General features: G+C 38.6%; 1 protein-coding gene and 1 pseudogene across 2 annotated transcripts in view; one reads left to right on the plus strand and one right to left on the minus strand.

Annotated features, from left to right (window-relative positions):
• Window positions 1-13569, minus strand: part of LOC125113515 (phosphatidylinositol 3,4,5-trisphosphate 3-phosphatase TPTE2-like) — a 48585-nt gene extending 35016 nt beyond the window's left edge. The window contains exons 1-5 of one of the 2 annotated variants that reach the window (XM_047756275.1): window positions 13523-13569; window positions 11901-12020; window positions 10099-10198; window positions 9906-9969; window positions 9099-9163 (exon numbers count right to left, since the gene is read on the minus strand). In XM_047756275.1, the coding sequence (XP_047612231.1) occupies window positions 9099-9163; window positions 9906-9969; window positions 10099-10198; window positions 11901-12020; window positions 13523-13554 (381 nt within the window). In that variant the 5' untranslated portion in view covers window positions 13555-13569. The remainder of the gene's footprint in view (window positions 1-9098; window positions 9164-9905; window positions 9970-10098; window positions 10199-11900; window positions 12021-13522) is intronic. The other variant, XM_047756276.1, reaches the window with a different exon arrangement.
• LOC125113606 (serine/threonine-protein phosphatase 4 regulatory subunit 2-like) lies at window positions 3816-5006 on the plus strand (annotated as a pseudogene).
• Window positions 13570-19627: the final 6058 nt, after the last annotated feature.

Consider the following 19627-nt stretch of genomic DNA (forward strand, 5'->3'; position numbering starts at 1 on the left):
AACATGCAACTATTGAAACAGCTCCAATGCCCAATGAGAATAAATATTAATAGTATACTGAATTTGAAATCCAAACCATTATACAAAGAAATCTAATAAAATATTGGTTTAAAAGGTAAAAAATAAGTTAAAGTTGCAGGGATTATATGAAAATTCTCAAGACTTATTATAAAGCCATAATAATTAAAATAGTGTGGTTTGGGTTCAAATATAGACAAATAGATAATGAAACAGAAGAGAATGCTCAGAAAAAGACCAACCTACACACACACACACACACACACTCATACACACACATACATACACTTGATTTAGAATAAATGCACCTGTGCAATTTGGGAGGAAAGTATGCTCTTTGCAATACATGGCACAGGAACAACTGGACAGCTGTATGAATCCTGAGAGCTTATTTACATCTTTACAATTAATTAGAGGTCAATCATAGACCCAAATATGAAAGGTGAAACAATAAAGCTTTAGAAGACTGATTATTTTCCTAACCTTGGGGTCTGATAAAGATTTCTTAAACAGAATGCAAAACCACTATTCATAAGAAAATGATAAATTGCACCTCATTAAAATTAAGTATTCTACTCATTATAGTAACCAGTAAGACTATTAAAGGGTGAGCCACAGACCAGGAGAAAATATTTGCAACTCAAATATTCAACAAATGACTTGGATCTAGAATACATGAAGAACAGTTACAAATCAACAAGACAGACAGACAACTTTTTTTTTTTTAATGGACAAAAAAATTAAATAGGGACTTGATAAAAGAGGATACCCAAATGCATATGTCTACTAAGAGACACGAATCAAGTTGTTGGCAACTTCACTCACAATAACCCCAAACAGAAATAATCCAAATATTTATCAGTAGTCAGATATACTGCAGTGTATTCAAGCAGCACTATTCAGCAGTGAAAAGAACTGCTGAGGGGCGCCTTATGAGACGGCTGGTGGTAGCATCTAGGATTCTCCTCGGCGTCCTGCTTCTCCTTCTATGTTTGTTCCCCAACTCCAGGATTCTATGTGTGGGAGTGTGTGGAGGGTGAGGGAGGGCACAGGGACAGCAGTGCCAGGAGGCGTTCTGTCCCAGGAAACCTGCAGAGGGAAGCAGAGGCTGCAAGGAACTTTGGGAATCCATGGACACTGAGAGGCTACAGGCAATGGAGCAAGATTTTTGAGAAAAGGTGGCAAAAGGAAGTTTATCCTGCTTTGGAGAAGTTTCTTTGTCATATTGCCAAGATGGGAGAAACAGTGATTCCGTGGTTCCAGGTTAAAGCCTTTTTATCAAAGTGGAAAAGGGATGATTACAGAACTTCAGTTCTTAAACCAAGAGGTAGAGTACATGAAATAAAGAATACTGAAAATTGTCCCTGGAGTTACTAGGAGAAGATGGATTATAGCTAATCTCTAGACTTGAAATTACATTTTCTTAATATCTTTTTTTAAAAATTATTCAGCCACAGGAGTTCCCGTCGTGGCGCAGTGGTTAACGAATCCGACTAGGAACCATGAGGTTGCGGGTTCGGTCCCTGCCCTTGCTCAGTGGGTTAACGATCCGGCGTTGCCGTGAGCTGTGGTGTAGGTTGCAGACGCGGCTCGGATCCCGCGTTGCTGTGGCTCTGGCGTAGGCCGGTGGCTACAGCTCCGATTCGACCCCTAGCCTGGGAACCTCCATGTGCCGCGGGAGCGGCCCAAGAAATAGCAACAACAACAACAACAATAACAACAACAAAAGACAGAAAAAAAAAATTATTCAGCCACAATGTGATTTGCTAAAAGGGGTAAGGAGAAACTATACAGAAACGGATACATTTCTCAGAATAGAAAATAATGTTATGGTTGTTGTGCTTATCCTTCTTCAGGAAACAACAAATTTCATAAGCTTAAATTGAATGAATGGTGGTGCTGTTTCCTGAAAATTCACCAAGTTGTACTGAGTGTTCTCCCCAACAAGAAATGGTTTGCCTGATATTTCAGACAACTGGAACAAATAATTCTAAAATTTGTATGGAATACAAAAGATATGGAATAGCCAATCTTCAGAAAGAAGAGCAGAGCTGGAGTTATCATGCACCCCAATTTTAAACTACGCTACAAAGCTATAGTAATCAAAACAGTATGGTATTGGCACACACCAAAAAAACCAGACACACAGATTAAATGAGGGCCCAGAAATAAAGCCACATGTATATGGACAATTAATTTATGATAAAGAACATACAGAAAGGATATAATGTTGGTAAAACTGGACAGCTGCATGCAAAAGAAACTATACCAGTATCTCACACCATACATAAAAATTAAGTCAAAAGGATTAAAGACTTGACGGTAAGAGGTCAAACTATAAAACCCCAGGAATAAAACATAGCTGGTGATTGCACTGACATTGGTCTTAATGATGTTTTTGTGGCTCTGACTCCAAAGGTATAGGAAACAAAAACCAAAACGAACAGATGGGACTACATCAAACCAAAAAGCTTTTGCACAGTGATAGAAACCATCATCAAAATGAAAAACGTACTGAACGGGGAAGATATTTGCAATTCATATATCCAATAAGGGGTTAATATCCAAAATATATAAAAAACTCATATAACTTAAAAACAAACAAAAAAACAATTTAAAAATGGACAGAGGGAGTTTCCTCTGTGATGCAATGGGTTAAGAATCCAATTGTAGTGAGTGATGTTACTTCAGAGTAGTTCTGATTCCCTGCCCAGCATAGTAGGTTAAAGGATCTGGTGTTGCCAAGGCTGCAGTATAGGCTGCAGCTGCAGCTCGGATTCAATCCCTGGCCCAGGGACTTCAATATGCTGTGAATGTAGCCATAAAATGGAGGATCTGAAGAGACAATTTTCCAAAGAAAACATACAAATGGTTAACAGACACATGAAAATAGTTTCAACATTATTAATTACTAGGGAAATGCACATCAAAACCACAATAAGATATCACCTCACCCCTATTATCAAAAAGATAAGAAATAACAGGAGTTTCCATTGTGGCTCAGCAGAAGTGAATCTGACTAGTATCCATGAGGACACGGGTTTGATCCCTGGCCTTGCTCAGTGCGTTAAGGATCTGGCGTTGCCATGAGCTGCGGTGCAGGCTGCAGATGTGGCTCAGATCTGGCATTGCTGTGGCTGTGGCATATGCCAGCGACTACAGCTCCAATTCGACCCCGAGCCTGGAAAACTCCACATGCCTCAGGTATGGCTGTAAAGAAAAAAAAAAAAAAAAAAAAGAAGAAGAAGATAGTAACAAATGTTGGAGAGGATCCAGAGAAAAGGAAATCCTCAAACACTGTTGATGGGACTGTAAATTAGAGCAGCCGCTACGGGAAATAGCATGGTGACTCCTTCTAACATTGAGAATAGAACTAACATATGAACCAGCGATTCCGCTTCTGGGGATATATTCAAATGACACCAAAAAAACAATAATAGCAAAATATATATGCACCCCTATACCCACAGAATTATTAACAATAGCCAAGATATGGAAACAACCTGAGTGTTCATCAGTGGATGAGTAAAGAAGGTGCAACACACACAAACGCACGCACACACACAATGGAATACTACTCAGCCATAAAAGACTGAAGTCCTGCCATTTGCAACAACATGGATGGACCGTGAAAGCGTAATGGTAAGTCAGACTGTGAGGTGGAGAAACACTGTACACTTTCACTCCTATGCGGAACCTAAAAAAATAAAATGAATGAACAAAGAAAACAAAACTCATAGGTACAGAGGACAGATTACGGGTTACCAGAAACTGAAGGGGTTTGGGACGTGGCTGAAATGGGTCAAGGGGGTCAACTGTGTGGTGATGGACGGCAGCTAGACCTGGGTGATGGTCATTTTGTGGTGTATACAGAGCTGAGTCATAATGCTGTACTCCCAGAGAGGGCACGGGAGCAAGAGAGCGGGAGCAAAGGAGGGGTGGGGGGAAGGAGGGAGAGAGGAGGGAGGGATGGTTTGCCTGAGAGTACAGTCAGCAAAGTGTTTACAAACTTTCAGCATGATGAGGACAAAAATCAGTGGCTCTGACGTCTGGATCAGAAAGCTCTCAGTGAGCCGCACACAAAATAAACATCCAAATGAAGAGGTCCTGGAAGCTGAGGGGCATGAGGTTAAGAAACTCAGGTTTGACCAAGAAGGTGAAGTCAGACAGATGGGCAAACAACTTCTAGCAACATTTCCTCCGTTATGGCAAAAGAAACAGAAGAAACAATCTCCATCTAAGAATAAAGACAAAGAAAGTGTCCGGCAGCACCAAAGAGAAGAGGGTGAAGGTGAAGGGCATCTTCCGCAACATCAGCAGAAATGATTCTGGGGGAAGAAAATCAAGAAAACGCATCTGATGGTGCCTTGGTGGTAAAGCAAGAGACTTGACTGGAACGTAAGGACTGAAGGACTCTCTGTCTCAGGCTGAGGCAGATTTGCTTGCTGAAGAAAATGAAAATAGAGGCCCTGTACGTAGGAGTCGATGGCCATGAAACAGAAGACTTGGGAGGGTCCAGTACCAGTAGAACAGAAGAGGTTCTCTCAGAATCATCTATAGAACTGACAACAAAGCCACAGAAGTCACAGGTGAACTGATGGAGCCAGACGGCTCAGAAACATTTACATGCAGTATTTCACATTCAGTTCTAGTTTTATACTGTATGAAAACTTTCATATAATCATGTGGACTTTTAGTTGTGCAAGGGAAGCAGGTTGTAAAATAAAGCACTTCATGGGAAAAATCCTGAGAGTTGCTCATATAGCAACTGTGAATGTCAGCTTTTCATTCTGGGTCTTGTTTACTAAAGACTTTTTTGTGGTGGGGGGAGGGTCTGATGAACAGTGGTTTGTGCATAGATTTTGAAATGTAGAATTTAGTTTTTAAGCTGGAAGGGAACAATTATAATTCTTGGTTCTTTTCGAGAGTATCACGTTTAGTTTATATACATTAAAGGAAAGCTTTTCGTCTTGTCTTTTTCTGATAGTTCTGGCAGTTTTCATATTTTGGTAAGAGCTTCAGCATTTTACCACGTGAATTAGTTTCATGGTAGTTATATTTTATATTTATAAATATAAATCACATATATATTCATCTCATAAAAACAAAAATATAAAATTTGCTTTCTTAAAATATCTTTTTATATGTAATGTGCATGCCATATAATGTATTTAATATATATTACATAAAATAACAATGTTATTCAGGAATAATATATAATTATAGACTTACATAATTATATATTATATGTATTATCTATTTAAATGTATATATAATTTATACAAAATGCAAATTGTCTAACTATATGTTATAAATTTATATAAATTATATACTACGCAATTATAATGTATTGGTATTAACATATTTATATCATATATAGTCATATAATTATGATACAGAACATACAGTTATATATTTATACATAATATAACAATATACATAAGAGAGAAATGTTCTATTTCTGTTTCTATAGGAGATAAATTTATATATTTCTAAATGGAATACTATATATTTGATATGACATATATTAAGTATACATCTAATCTATGCATGCAATTATATATTATTTTACATAGTACGCATATATTATCCTAAGGGAGAAATGTTATATTTTCCTGTTTCTATGAGAGTATATATATATTATATATTTTATGTACATCATATATAATTTACATATAATTATATATGATGCACCAATTATATACTATATATGAAATGTATTTAATATATACTATTCTAAGAGGAAAATATAATATGCTAATATATATTATATATGCTATATAATTACATATATCAACTATATATTATCTAATATATGATATATGGAATATGTATTACCTATAGTTATATACACATTATTTGGAGGGGAACTGTTATATTTTTCTGTTTCTATAAGATATGAATACAGTGGATACTTCTTCTGTTGGTGATGACTGAGTTCATATTTTTCTTTTATTTTTTCCTTTTTAGGGTCACAACAGCAGCATATGGAAATTCCCAGACTAGGGGTCAAATCGGAGCTGCAGATGCCAGCCTACACCACAGCCACAGTAATGCCAGACCCAAGCCACATCTGCGACCTACACCACAGCTCACGGCAATGCTGGATCCTTAACCCGCTGAGCGGGCCCAGAGACCAAACCTGCAACCTCCTGGAGACCAGTTGGGTTGTTAACCCCCTCAGCCACAATGAGAACTCCCGAGCTCACATCTTTCAAGGCAGTTTCTTTCTCCTGTGAGTAATTAAAAAGCTGGTCCTTGTGAAAGCGTGGGAACTTTAAGTCATGAAATAGCAGGTTAAACACATTCTGAGAGAACTGTTCAACCTAAAATTCTTTCGTATTCTGTGGTGTTTGACAAAAAGACTTCGCCATTTATGAGAAAATGTGTTTTACCTTGGAAATTGTGTTCAAACATTAGCTTATTATTTTGTAGAATGAATAGGCTTATGAATCTGATAAGAGACCATCTTAGAAGAGATGGGCAGGTTCATTGACTCTGCTTTTCTGAACATTTGTGAACATTACACATTTCTTTCTACCATATTCTAGATAATGCAAATATCAATGGTAAGAAACACAATTGTAATGGAAATATTAACTGTGGTTATCCATATAATTATTAATGATGTTAATTATGAATGTATTATAATTATTAACCACATAAATATAATTAATATATTATTATAATACAATTATTGCAAAATTATATGACAATTATTAATATTATACTTATTGATTATAACAATGCATTATTTAATGATGAACTTGAGCTAAATAGCTGAAGGTCATAGAAAACACAGTTTGTATGACATTTGGAAGTGAATTAAATATTCTGATTCTTTGACAGCAGTATTATTTTTCATATCAATACAAAACAATCATAAGAGAGTAATAATGATTACGCTAAACTCACTATTTTCAAATACACAGATGTAAAGTCCTGCAAGCCATATAACTTCCCTGTCAAAATTATTGGCTGTCAAATTTATACCTGTTTCTTCAGATGTACCTTTTGATATTTAGAATTTTAAATTTTCTATAAAGTAGATTTTTTAAAGAATGTAAATGTGTTTGCTGCCCTTGTTAAGCAATGTATAACAGTACAATTTCTGTAAGTAAACTGAATGCTTGGGATTTCAGCCAGTGTTCTAGAAGCAATAAATATTACTTTAGAAGAACTACTGTATACACAACAATATTGGATAAATCTCAGAATTCATTTTAAGCATTAAAAAGCTGGTCACAGAAGATGTAGTGTATGATCTCACTTATGTGGAATTCAAGAAAAAGTAGAACTTAGTAAAAAAATTTTTTAAAAAAAGAAAAAGCAGAACTGATCTGTCATGACAGAGGTTAGACTAGAAATTACTTCCATTGTGTGGGGGAGTGACTGAAAAAGAGCAAGAAATGTTCTGAAGGGAATGGTCCTGCACTGTTGGTGGGAATGGAAGATGGTACAAACACTATGGAGAGCAGTATGGAGGTACCTTAGAAATCTATACATAGAACTACCATATGACCCAGCAGTCCCACTCTTGGGCATATATCTGGACAAAACTTTCCTTAAAAAAGACACATGCACCGCATGTTCATTGCAGCTCTGTTCACAATAGCCAAGGCATGGAAACAACCCAAATGTCCATCAACAGATGATTGGATTAGGATTGGATTCCATATACACAATGGAATACTCCTCAGCCATAAAAAAGAATGACATAATGCCATTTGCAGCAACATGGATGGACTTAGAGACTCTCATACTGAGTGAAATAAGTCAGAAAGATAAATACCATATGATATCACTTATAAGTGGAATCTAATATACAGCACAAATGAATGTTTCCACAGAAAAGAATATCATGGACTTGGAGAATAGACTTGAGGCTGCCCCGGGGGGAGAGGGAAGGAGTGGGAGGGATCGGGAGCTTGGGGTTAATAGATGCCAACTATTGCTCATGGAATGGATTTACAATGAAATCCTGCTGTGTAGCATTGAGAACTATGTCTAGATACTTACATCATAACAGAACAATGGAAGGAAAAATTATACATGTATGTGTAACTTGGTCCGCATACTGTACAGCAGAATAAATAAAATATTAAAAAAAGAAATGTTCTGTATTTTGATAGAGGAATTGTTTACATGCACATATACCTATTCATAACTTTATCAAGATATATATTTGAGATTAGTGCAATTTATAGCATTTGTTACACCTCAAAGGATAATTATATGTTATATAATACACATCTAAATACACACATACATTTCAATAAAATGTAATTATGTATAACAAGTACTGTAAATTGCACTAACATATACACACCCACACACATATGAAAACTTCTTAACCAATGATTTTCAACAGGAATTTCATATTTAATGTTTGAACTTAATCTACATAATCTAGAGCAGGATGCCTCCACTGTCATCTAAAATCTCAACCTAAGAAGACACATTTCAGTTAAAGAATTGTCATCCTTCTCCCCTGTGATAGACCATGACAAATTGCCACAATTTGTTACAATTCCTGCCTTCCAGAGATGGCATCTGTTGTCTACTCCTGGAATCTGGACTGGGTTGGTAGTTTGCTTGTCCAATAGAATGAGGTAGAAGCCACATTATACTAGTTTGGAGTCTGGGCTTTTAGGAGCTCTGCATTCTTTTGCTTGCTGCTTGTGAGGTCTTCGCCGCTGCCTTCTGTGACCAAGACTGAGCTAAGCCTGCTGCAGAACGAGACATCACATGGAGCCATCCAGTCATGCCATTTCAGACCAGCCAACACTCAGACGCCCAACAGCTGGCCCCAGAGGCATGAGTTAGCGCTGCGAGATGCCTTAAGCCTGTCCCTGATCAGCAGAACCACCCAGCTAAGTTGCTCTTGGAAGTCATTTAGCTTTTGGGGTGGTTCATAACACAGCAAAAACTAATTGCTATCAATCCATGATAATTTTTTTTTTAACCTAAGAGAGCAAATTTTTAGGAGAATGTTGTCCTCTCTGGGCCAATATCATCTTATGACTGCACAGTAAATGTTTACTGAGAAGTATGAGCATTTGTTAGATAAATACTCTTACCTCAATGGGATTCCTATAGAGAGACTGCTTTCCAGAAGATGGGAATGACATGGCAATAACTCGGTCTGGAAGTCAAAACAGTCCCTATTACAAATGTTACATGGATGTGAAACAACACATGAGAACTCAAGCCACATATAATTAGATGCCTTTTTCATAAAAAAAGAATGATTAGAATTGAGAATGACAGGAGGAAAAAAAAAAAAAGCTAACTAACCCTCAGGATAATCAACATCTTAAAGTATCCAGTACTGTTACCATTAAACCCACAGTGTTCCCAAGACTCAGCTGGTTCCAGCCTTAGGCAACAGATCTGTGTTGACCTTAGTCTGAAGGACCAGCCCCCTGTCCCTGGGGTGGGAATTTATTTCTATTTAAATAGCAAAGAAAAATGAGAGATCTGGGCTGTGGAAAATGTTGGGAACTCCCAAGGTATTTTCCAGTGCTCCCAACACAGAAACCTGAGACTTACAAAGCAATGACCTTATCTTTAGGGTTCTTGGAAGAGAACAGGTCTCTCCAAAATCCGTGCAACCAAAGTTAACTACTAGAACTCAATAAATTCTAAACCCGATGGGGTCGGCTGAAAATCCACTTAACTTCCTACACTATAATCAAACAGCCGTGATTTGAGATGACAATTAAGACTTTCCATTGTCAAGGTTAAACTCCAAATATGTCACACTACCACAGCATCGTATGTCTTCATGCATAAAGAATGCTTTGAAAGAACATGGCTTAGGCAGGGAAAGAACAAAATAAACATATCATCATTCACATACTAGAAAAATGTTAAACTTCACAAACCAGTAACATAAGTGAGGTCTAAGTCGAATCCATTTTTCTTATATCGCCTTTTGTTTTCTGAAACCTGAGAGTTTAAAACAATTAATTTGTAAACTCAACATAAAAATAAAGAATATATAAATATTTACCACCTGTGCCACTATTTCCCCAAACTTTTTTTTTTCTGAACTGTAAACATGTTTTGCCTACTTACCACTCTTCTGGCCAATATTTCAAGATGTTTCTTTTGATGAACCAGATGAAAAACTCTTAACAGGATGATAAGTCGTAGAGGTCGGAAAAAAAACGTCAATCTAACAATAAATTTAAAAGGTTCAGTTTTGCTTTAGAAACAGAGGATTTTTGTCAATATGGAGTAAGTGTCTAGAGCAATGGTTGTTTTTGTTTGTTTGTTTCTTGCTTTTTTGGGCCACACCTGCAGTATATGGGGGTTTCCAGGCTAGAGGTCGAATTTGGACTTCAGCAGCTGGCCTATGCCACAGCCACATGGGGTCTGAGCTGAGTCTGTGACCTACACCACAACTCACAGCAACACCAGGTCCTTTAACCCACTGAGTGAGGCCAGGGATCAAACCTGTATCCTCATGGATACTAGTCAGGTTCTTAACCCTCTGAGCCACAGTGGGAACTCCTAGAGCAGTGGTTCTTAACCAGGGACAAGTTTGTACAGAAACAACCCTGCCCTGCTCCCCCCAACCTCCCACCCACCTATCCGTCCAGAGTTATTTTTGGTTGTCACAACTGTGTGTGCGAGAGGGCACTACTTGCATCTAGTGGGTAGAGGCCAGGGATGCTCCTCAACAGGACAGCCTCTTTAGTAAAATCATTCTGGTCCAAAATATGAATAGTGCGGAGTTGAGAAACTATGGTCTAGAGAAAGAGTCATATGATAGACTCTTCGAGTTTGTGAACTTGACCTTGGTGGTTTAAGACAAGCATTTTTCAATCTTCCCCCATCCAGAGTTCTTGTCCACCTTGGTCGCTCCCCTGGGTCCCAGAGGTTCAGTGGAGCTGTGAATACACATTAGGCGGCAGACTGAGATGCTTCTACCATCAGGAAGAAACACGATGGCAGACAAGAGATGGTGTGGACCAGGGCTTCCCTGACTTGAGCGTGCATTCTGATTCAGTAGGTCTAGAGTGGGCTCCCAAGATGGTTTTCCTTCTTGCACTTCTGGCAAGCTCCTTGGTGATGCTGAAGTTGCCGGTCTGAGGCCCATACTGGTGCTAGTTATTTTCAAGCAACTCCAAAAGCCTATCACATCATGTCAAGTTTTGTTGGGACTTGAATGAAAGTCCAGAGAAGCCAGAGTGTAGAAAGCTATTCAACTAAGGAATAAGCCCCGCAAGCCAGCCAACATCTTCCTCCCAGAGCACTTCTGCATTGCTTTTCTGCAGGGCCACAGTAGAGATGAGAAAAGCCTTAGTCTTTCACACAGTCTTGTTTCCTGATCTCTACCAGTTTTAATTTGGCCTCGACTTTCATCATTTCAACGAAACCGCCAAGTTCTACCTCTGTGCTGCTACCCACGTCACCTGGTTTCCTGTCCCAGTGGTTCCTTTTTTAGAGAGAGTCATCACTGGAGTCGGACCAAGTGTGCCTAGGTTCAAACCAACACTCTATTGGTTAAAGGGAAAACCCAGGAATTTCATGTGTAAGAAGCTTGTGGTTGAAGCCCAGATGGGAATTTAGTGGGAAATTCAGAATGTAGAGAAAAGGTTAGGATGAGAGGCAAGCCCCCAGCGTCTCCTTTGGGTGCTCCGTCTGCGTCATTCAACCAAAGGTGCTTCATGTGTGTGCCCTTCACGGGGCCCTTAATGCCACCACTTTCATTTCCCAGGCATGTGGACATTTATCTAAACACCTCGTTTTCCAACAGTTCTTTGGCACAGAATTGTCATATTCAGAGTTAAAATGATTGTACAAAATGAAAGCCACGGGAAATGCCCCCCCAAGAGAGAAAAACTTTGAGAGGTGAGTCCTATGTTTCTTACTTGGAGATATCTTTAAGACTCTTAAAGTCATAGAGAATATAAACGATATCAACCAGTAGAGTCACCACAATAACAGCAGCATCTAAGGAGTTAAACATATCAGAAAAATACGGTCGTATCCTGTAATAAAAAACAAACAAAAAAAAAACATGTTTATGCTTCCCCAAAGAAGAAGAAGGCTATTTTAAGAGCAGAAATTTGACTCATCCCTCCTAAGAATTCTACTTTAATGGTTTAAAATGCATTTACTAGACTAGGGGGAAAATATTTGTCATTATTATTTTATACTTACAGACAACAAAGCATCCATATGGCAATTTAAGGATAGTAAGAGATATAAGCAAACCACTGACTAAGAGGCAAGCATCGCCTTCAAAGGAGTGGGAGAGAAAATGGGATGTTGGACCATTCTATCAGACAATGGAAGCTGAACACGTCACAGCCCTAGAGAAACTGGGCGGTGAGAGGTGCATTGGAGGCGCTTGCAAGAGAAAGGTCCACTGTGGCCTGCAAACTCATTGTCTGGCTTTGCACCTGTGGTGAAATTCTGGTGGGCTGGTATGTCTCCCCTTTGCAAAGCTGAACTCCCATCCCCTGCACCTGCTCTCCAACACTGGCTCCATTAGTCATGGGCACTGGTGCTCCAGGGAAAGCTGCTTCCCATTCTGGGGTCACCCCTTCTAGGCTGTGAGTAACCTTGGGTGGGCAACTGTCCTTACCTCAGAGGCATGAGGATAGAAGAGAGGAGGAGACAGGTGCCTTCTGAAATATTCTAGATGAAGTGAGGCTGGGGAGTTTAGTCCCTGACTCCACACCAGTCCAGCTCCAGGGCTGTGCTCCCTCCACCCACCTTCTTGGGAAGCCAGCAGCCAGGAAAGTCAGCTGCTGACTCACTACCAGGCCCCTGATGGATGAGCATCCTTCAGCTCGGCTGCGGATCTTAACACAAATTTTAACCAAAGTAGGGGCTTGTTCAGGATCTATTATCTAACATACTATCTAAAGCTGACAGTACTTAATATACCATCAGCTTTATTATTCTCTTAAAGCTACAGCTGTGGCATAATGAAATTCCTGGGGCAGGGACTGAATTCGAGCCACAGCTGTGACCTACGCTGTAACTGTACCAGTGCCGGATCCTTTAACCCCCTGTGCTGGGCCAGGGATCAAACCTGCACCTCCGCGGAGACCCAAGCCGCTGCAGTGGGCTTCTTAACCCACTGCACCATGGAAGGACTGTCAGCTTTTATTTACAATCAACTCAATAAAAGTATCAATATTTATTCTTTCACAGATGTAGTCCACTTAATAGTGTACATATGGACACATTGGCTGCCTGGTCCCATTTTGCAAACCATTTAGGCTTTGCCTGATAAAGGAACCATCTAGAACACATTGTTTGGAGACTTTGAGTGCCAGTTGCAACAATAACACTAAAGCCTAATCGAGGACAAATTGCGATTTGGATTGTTGTTTCTCTGATAGACTGTGCCTTTGAGGAGAATTACAGGTGGAGATAAAGATGGACCTATTTGCTTGGACGGACCTGGTAATTACTTGGGATACATCCTATGGCAGTACAAAAAGCTGCATGTGTTTTTTGAAAAATTAATCAAACTTACCCGTCTATAAATACTCGAAGACAAACTTCCATCAAGAAATATATAGCAATAGCTAAAGAAATTGAACGATATTCGATAGGAATAGAGTGTGTGCTGTCAGTGGCCAGGAGGTCTGTAACGATGAGGAAGACATCCACAAAAGTCAGCAAAATCCCAAATATTCTACGACAAACAAATAAGAAAAAGACTAAGTAGGTTTCACCCCTGCAGGTAAGACGAACTTCAGGCCAATGATCTGATGCCAAAATGCCACTATTTCAGACTAAACAAATTACTCAGCTTTGATCCAATAAAAGCAGTCAGAGCAATGAATTTCCCATTAAACCACTTCGTGTTACCATTACTCTTTCATAACAGGCACAGCGGACTAACCCTCCAAGACAGAATAGCCAAGCTGCACTCAAATTACTTGTCTCCACTTGTAAACTCTTAAAATTTGAGAATTTTAGAAGGGTCTTCTACCAATTTCTCATAATAAATTAAACCTCATTAATCTTGATATTTTTAAGGAATTTAGTTAAGAAAAACCAAGTGAAAGCATGACTAACATAAGCCCTTAAATGGTCACTTTGACCACTAAGATTTCTTGTCAATGAGATTTCTGACAAATAGACAATTACATATTAACGGATGCTTCTGGCACCATGCTGGGCACATGAGAAGGAGTTCAATTCCTTAAATATATATATGATTAAACTCTAAAGTACTCCTAAGCCTTTCTCTTACATGTTCTAAACACATTCTCCATAAGTTGATTATATTACTTGTATTATCTATGAGGATAAATTTATCTTCAAAGCACTTTTTCACAATTGTGATGTCAATTAAGAGTATCGATTTAAAAGGAAGCAAATATATTGTGTGAATCTGTAACACAGCATGAAATCTTAATATTATGTAGAGAAGAAACCTAAGTAGAATGCTTCCAGAATAAAGAAGTAATTCTAGATGGATAAGGTGTTTATTAAAACATCTTCCTTATAACTATGGAATTTGGAAATGCATGCTTCATTATTTTTACTTTTACAGGTTAAAAAAATGTTAATATATTACCATTAGACTCAGGTAAATGCCATTTATCGCATTTACTTAGGTAAATGCAATTCTGAATGTTCAGCTTAAATTAAAATTCCAAGATAAATTAGATTGCATTGAATGAGGCACAAAAGTTATTTAGCAACATACTGACTGTGGAAATGCTTCCTCCCACCCAGATCCTTTGGCATTGAAAATATTAATATTAAATGTAATACATACTTAATTACCTCCTTCTCTACAATCTCACATACCTGAAAGTGAAGGATGATACAATCAGGTGCACAATTCTCCTAATGGTGCTGCTGCAAAAAGAAGTAAAAATAAAATTTCAGAACTTTCAAGTGTATCACAGGTTTCTCCCGCCATATGAATTTACCAACGAACAAAAGCCTTTGTAAAGATAATTTTTAAAGTCTTCAGAAGTTGCATAACAAAATAGTTTTTACCAATAACTGCAAATATTTCACCTTTCTGCTTCTTTTTTACTTTTATATGTAGAATATATGTAAACACTAAACTTCAGATGTTTAGTATCATTTTTCTCGCCTATAAAGCCTCAATCCCAACTTTATGGTAAGGTTAAACCTGGGGTCATCATTAAAGCAACACAGCATGGAGATAGGAAGGAGAGGGAGAAGCACTGTCCAGCTCTCCCATGGATAAGCTGTGGGATCCTGGCCAAGTCATCAAATGATGGCCAGACCGTGGTTTGATGTATTAGAACAAAGGGCTTCAGGGATGGATAGGAAATAAATGACACTCTTTGGTAATATCCATCTCTTGAAATGAGATGCCCCATGAATATGACACATTTGGGGTGGCAAGTGCATTTTGGAGGTGAGGAATTTAAGCAAGATACATTTCAGAAGAGAAACACCCTAGAGGCTGGGCTCCTTCTTTTAATAGGAGGAGTCTGTTTGACAGCATCTCCAGTTATGTTTCATTTCACTCAATGGCTGGAGACAAGGTAGCCACTGGGGAGTAATTTCTTTCTTTCTTTCTTTTTTTTTTTTTTTTTGCCTAGACATCAACAAATTGCAACAGTAACCAGTTAATTTCCTCTTCAGCTCTACTCTCAAACACTGATTCAAGCTGGTGAAAGGTAAAATAACTAGCCAAGAGAGAAGCAGAAGAAAAATTCTGCAGTCCAGACACATGGGACTTTTTTTTTTCTGTCTTTTTGCCTTTTCTAGGGCCTCACCCACCACACACGGAGGTTGCCAGGCTAGGGGTCCAATCAGAGCCACAGCCACTCGGGATCCAATCCGCATCTGTGACCTACACCATGGCTCACAGCAACACTGGATCCTTAAACCACTGAGCAAGGCCAGGGATCGAACCTGCAGCCTTGTGGTTCCTAGTCGGATTCATTAACCACTGAGCCACCACAGGAACTCCTGGATTTTTTTTTTTAATTCAAGTATAATTGATTCACATGATGAGCTTAGTTCCAGGAGGACAACATAGTAGTTCAATAATTTTATAGACTATATTCTATTTAAAGTTATTACTGGCTCTGTTTCCCTTTGCTGTACAATGTATCCTTAATGCTAATTTTATACATCGTAGTTTGGAGGGAGGGAAGAGAGTCTGATACATGTGATTTTAAGAATGTATTGGGAGAGAACATGATGGAAGATAGTATGAGAAAAACAATGTATGTGTATGTATGATCAGGTTACTATGCTGTACAGCAGAAATTGACACAACACCGTAAATCAACTGTACTCTAATTAAATTTTTTTTAAAAAAGAATGTATTGTGTCCTTCCATTGAGTACAGGTGAAAATGCCTTCAGAGCAGTGCAATAAGAAGTACTCTTGTGAAATTATTCACAAACAAGTCAAATTAATAAAATTCCAATGGACATTAATGCTGGAGGCCAGCTCCGGCAGCCAGGGAGCGTATACTTTTTCTTGATGGGAGAGGGACGTGGCGTCAGCGAATGTACAAATACGGAGACAGCCTCTTTGTCCCTTCTTTCAGGGCGCTGGACTGCTCAAATTTTATTGGCGTAAGTGGTTGATTATATAGACAATTTTTCACTACAGATTACATCACAGTGTTAAAAATACATTGGTTATAACTATTACATGGTACAGCAGCTATACGTCACGTTCTAACATCTTTGTCTTAACTAAATTTAGTGAGTACAGTTGAAGGGCAGTTAGGTACAATACATCATGTGGAAAGGAGGAGACCCAGTACAAATCATCCCATGGCCAGCAAGTCTCCACAAGTTAAAGAGGTCACGGACACAAGAATTGGGCATTCACAAATCTTGTTTTTAGACTGGTGCTTATCTTTAAAGTGTTATGGCAAGGAGACAGTGTAAGAAAATATAAACCAACTTAACTAGCTATCACTTAAAAGCTTCCATAACTCATAGCTAGGTGTCTTTTGGTCAAGAATAATATATGTCTAACTTCTATGAACCTCATTAAAATCCTAACGCTAAAGTTTACCGTAACTAGTTAGTAGATGAACACTATATATTAATTAAGTTGGATATGAATAGGGAAAAGTCCTTAAGGATGAAATTTTTATTATATTATTGCTGTAACTTTGTTAAATCACAAATCGCCACAGAAAAATAAGAATGGAAAATAAGAATAATGAGTAAATAATCAGGAAAGACTGAGGAAAATTGAATAACAAAGAAAACAACAGGAAAGACTAGGTCACCCAAGAAACAATCCATGTTCTCCAGTGCAAACATGGAAATTGCTTTCCCAGGAAAGCCCCAATTCTTCCCCATAAACATCAAAATGAGAGCTGTGTAACTTGAGGCCTGCCCTCGGCTTGTAGCGTGCAGGCAGGCTTTTTATCCTGTCCAGAGGCCCACCTTCGGCTTGTACCATTCAGGTGAGCTTTTATCCTGTCCAGAGGCCCACCTTTGGCATGTACCATTCAGATGTGCTCCCTTCCTTGGTTAGGAACCTGCCTTCAGGTTTTTCTGCCATCAGGCAAGGTCCTTTTTTTGAGTCCTTGTATTTTCTCAGCTCCCCGCATATTAATAGGTCTTTAATCAGCAAAACATGTTTGCTTTTGCTACCAGTTCCATTTGCTCATAGACAAATCAACAAAACTAGCAATAGGAATCAGAACATGTGCAAAAAAAATGAGAAAGGAACACAACTGCAGAGCGAGTAGCTTCCTGAAGCCCTCATTAAGAAACTATGTAATAAAATCAGTATCTACTAAGAGTATTTTCACAGTTTCACACTAGAAGAACACTTATGAATATGTGAACATGCAGAAATATTTTTTCAAGCATGGTGCTTCTATGCAAGTTCACGTCAAGTCACTATTACATACCCTCCCTCCCAAACATTTTATCTTTCCACAGTTTTTCTTTTTCATTTCAGCACAAGCCCCATCTTCTACAAGTGAAGAAATTCATCAACAGCTCCCTCCCTCCAAACTTCAAACTGACTTACTACCTTGAATTGAGAATGTCAGCGTCATCCACACCATTGTCGAGCTTAGAGAGTTGTTTCAGGATACTTTTGCTGCCAACAAATGCAAAAATGTGTCATTAGAGATTTGTTTCCAGGGAACGGTGATTTGAAACACGTATTTGAACAAAAAGAATTCCTTAAATCTAAAGGATAGTAGACATGACTTAGCTCACTGGAAGACTACATCTTACAGAAATATCTAGAAAAATTTTCTAGACAATGATTCTAATCTTTTCTCTGTGTTTTTTCCCTATGTCTCCGCCTATATATCTGTCTTTATGTCTCTGTCTTTCTCACCTTCTCTCTAGAGAGATTAATACTATAAAGAGAGCTCTGACCCAAATAAATGACATCGGTGGTCTTGGAAGGCACCATCCCTGAAAGGTTAAGATAAAGCAAAGTAGTCAAAGATCTCTGAGATCGCCTTACTCAGGTCAGTGTGAAGACTTAAACAGTATGGAGTCAGAACCAAATGACGTCACCTTTTTGGCTAAAATTGGATACACCTGCTCTAGACCTTCTAAACCAGTTGACCTCTTCAAAAATTATACATCAATTAGTTCAGTGGAACCTGGGTCGCTGCCCACCTACTTTTCACATATTATGGACATTTCGTTTGCTCCTTGGATAGGTTTCAAATATCTGCCTGAGACCGATGAAGGGGTCAGCCTAAGTTACTTTTTTCCACCTGGCTCTGGTCATCGCTCAATGATGAAAAACGCACACAGTAAGACTTTAGACGTCTCCCTAGACTTAGATTTAGTGCACATTGGCTACATTTACTCTACAATTTATAATCGAATTGTGCTAAAAATAACATTTGAATCAGTTCTTTGAAACCCTGCTTATTTAATTTTTCCCTGTAAATGAGGCTTTCTAGGTTTGGAATGAAAACCTTGGTCCGGTGGGGGTGGGGTGAATGAATCATATTCACGGACATTTCTTTACTCTTAAAGGCCCTTTCAGGAGTACAACCTTCTCCTTGCTCAGCCCACTTTAGTGAGGTCCCCTACACAGGCATTTGGATAGTTTTCTAGGACTTTTGGCTGCCACTAAGAGTGATAAACAGGTGAGTGAGAAGTTTCTCTTTTATCCAACAAAAAAAGAAAGCTACACTACAGTAAAAAGATTTAGAAATGACACAAAGACTCCCCAAGATGAACCCCTCCCAAATCAATCTCTCTCCCCCACTTTCTGTCTCACTCTCGTGCCCTCTCTCTCTCTCTGCATTTATATACGTATATATATTTTTGTTTACATCTCTCTATTTCTAGCTCACGTTTCAGTAGTGGGTCCATCAGGCATCCCTGTTGTCAGTTCACTCAAGACAGTGCTAAAGGATTAAAAAGGCACATAGTCAAATACCACATAATTTTCTAGATTCAACTTTTTAATTCAAATTAGTTGAAATTACACTTTCACTTAGAAATTAGATGACCCTTTAAAACTGACATGCAAATCAATTATTTGAAAGCTGGTATGAGTCATTTTCCCCAGAAATGAGGCTTTAGGTGTTTGTAACGACTATCTTACACGTGTTGAAAAGGTAGTGGCTCGAGATTTAGGTACCGTTCTTTACTACTGAACTTGACCCAATGTGTGACAG

The sequence above is a fragment of the Phacochoerus africanus genome, chromosome 13 (genome assembly GCF_016906955.1).
Source record: "Phacochoerus africanus isolate WHEZ1 chromosome 13, ROS_Pafr_v1, whole genome shotgun sequence".
NCBI lineage: Eukaryota > Metazoa > Chordata > Mammalia > Artiodactyla > Suidae > Phacochoerus > Phacochoerus africanus.